The sequence below is a fragment of the Fulmarus glacialis genome, unplaced genomic scaffold, assembly GCF_000690835.1.
Source record: "Fulmarus glacialis isolate BGI_N327 unplaced genomic scaffold, ASM69083v1 scaffold24876, whole genome shotgun sequence".
NCBI lineage: Eukaryota > Metazoa > Chordata > Aves > Procellariiformes > Procellariidae > Fulmarus > Fulmarus glacialis.
Genome location: NW_009217823.1, coordinates 2,764 through 5,000, shown reverse-complemented (window position 1 = coordinate 5,000; position 2,237 = coordinate 2,764). Strand labels below are relative to the sequence as shown.

The following is a 2,237-nucleotide window of genomic DNA, read 5'->3' as shown; positions in this document are numbered from 1 at the left end:
GTGGCGCTACCGGCCGGAGGAGCCGGGGTCCGGTGCCGGGCAGGTGCCGTACGAGCCCTTTCGGCTCCACTGGTGTCCTCGTCATCCCACGAGGGCGAGCATGGCCATGGGCATCGGGACAGGCAGCTCCTTCCTCCTCAGACCCGGGTGGCCCAGGAAAGAGATTCCTTTGTGTGATGAACTGCAGCCACCCAGGGCGGCTCCTCGGGCCATCCCCAAGCCCTGCTTTGCTGTACCAACAGAAGGCACAGGTGGGAATGACCGAAGGTGTCAGCCAGCCTCCTGTCTCTGCTTCAGCCCCGTCTGGCGGTGGATGCCCAAGAAAGAGAAGGAATCTCAAACACATCATTCTGATAATCCTCCTTTTCCACTGTTTCCAACTCCAAAACCATTACTAAACCCCCTAGTTGTTGTCCTAACGACTGCCTTTGTGCAGATCACTTATCCACCTTTTGACATCCCCTACACAAGTCTCTATAATCACAAGCAGCTGTCCATCACTGAAGTGCTTTTTTTGGCTAGGAGGCCCAAGGCAAAACATTGCCCAATATTTGTGTGCAAGAAGATTTTTTAAGAGAGGACTTACTACGTCATGTTTCAGCTTCCTTCATGATCGTCTTGCACAGTTGGGTCCCGGTTCCTGCTTGTACAGAACCTACCACAAGTTCATCTTTGCCCGCATTTCTCTTCCTTTCTTTAGTGACTTCAATCTAGCAGATTATGACTACCTGCCAGTATCTTCCGAAATCAAAGAACTCTTTGAGTACATCAAGAGGTGAGCTGAAGGGGTTTTAGCCCGCCCTTGGCTCTCCTTTCTGTCAATTGTTGTGGCAAGTTTTGCAGGACAGTTCATAATCACCCACGCTGTGGTGTTGTTTTTTTTTCAGGTACACTCCCAAAACAATAGAGATTGAGCACAAACTGCAGCCTTTTATTCCGGACTTTATTCCTGCAGTTGGAGACATCGACGCGTTCCTAAAGGTACAATTGCTTCAGGTTCCTCCGTACCTCCTGCCGCACGAGCCAAAACAGAACGTGGCATTGGCGCGAGAGGGGCACCGGAGGCCAGCCCGTCCCTGCAGCAGCGCGCACCCTTGCCCTGCGCTGTCAGAGATAACGTTCTAGAGACCTGGGAAACTACACTCAGCAGTGGTTCAGTCACCTCTTAAACAGCACATACGTAATTTGGGGCAAGGGCTGTGTTTGCCCAACACCTTGTGCTTTTCAGGTACCACTGTATTAACAACTCCTATTCAAGAGAGCACACCTACCAATTCCTTTTAGGGTCTGATTTTTAAACCGCAGGGAGGCTCTGTACAAAATAGCCCCAACTTTCCCCGCTTTGGACTCCCGTAGAAAACAGGGTTTATCTGCAGGTTCCCCGTCCCGATGGCAAGCCTGATAACCTTGGCCTGCTGGTCCTGGACGAGCCGTCGACCAAGCAGTCAGATCCCACCGTGCTCTCCCTTTGGCTGACAGAGAACTCCAAGCAGCACAACATCACAGTGAGTCGCGGAGAGGGAGGAGGCACTTGCTGCGCGCTGGCTGTAGCAAAAACATTGCATTTTACTCCTACCTTTGTCTGTGTGACTATAGTGTTGTAGCACAACTGATAACTTGGCTTTAAAAGCAGAAAAGACTAACCTTTTTCTTTAATCTATAGCTTTAAACTGCAATGGATCTAAGTCTTGCTTCAGGCAAGCCTTGGTACAGACTTTGGATCCGTTTCCATCAGGTGAAGCTTTGTTTCCTTTTGGTTGCCACTACCTGGTTTTACTCTGCATTTTGTTTCCCAGCTGCTCTTCCGTCTGCAGAAATCAGTTGGTATAGTGCAACTAGGAAAGAGAAAACGCACAGTTAATCAGGAGCAAACACAGGGTTTGCAAAAAACCCCAAAACACCACAAAGTGCTTCCAGGTTTGTATTTCTGTTTTTAGCAGCAGATAAAAGTGAAGAGTTTGGAGAATGCGGAAAAGAACTCCAAAGCCATTGACAGCTGGATTGAAAGTATCAGCGAACTGCACCGCTGCAAACCTCCTGCCTCGGTCCATTACACCAGGTGAGCCATTATGTCAGCTCTGCTTCACACACGCTCATACAGCGTAAGCTCAGGTCAGTGGGAGGCTGGTAGCAAAGTCTAGGAGCACTGAGTAAAACTATCAAAGCATCTCTGAGAGGGAGAAGACGTGATGATTTTCAGGGCAGTCGTACTATGCGTGTGTGCAGGACACACTCAG

At 49.8% G+C, this 2,237-nt stretch overlaps 1 protein-coding gene across 1 annotated transcript in view; it reads left to right on the top strand.

The window, feature by feature from the left end:
- Nucleotides 1–652: 652 nt before the first annotated feature.
- IFT46 (intraflagellar transport 46) overlaps nucleotides 653–2,237 on the top strand; it is a gene marked incomplete at its 5' end in the record, with an annotated part of 3,158 nt that continues 1,573 nt past the window's right edge. The window contains 4 exons of the mRNA XM_009579833.1: nucleotides 653–775; nucleotides 888–981; nucleotides 1,377–1,505; nucleotides 1,938–2,059. Of these exons, the coding sequence (XP_009578128.1) occupies nucleotides 653–775; nucleotides 888–981; nucleotides 1,377–1,505; nucleotides 1,938–2,059 (468 nt within the window). The remainder of the gene's footprint in view (nucleotides 776–887; nucleotides 982–1,376; nucleotides 1,506–1,937; nucleotides 2,060–2,237) is intronic.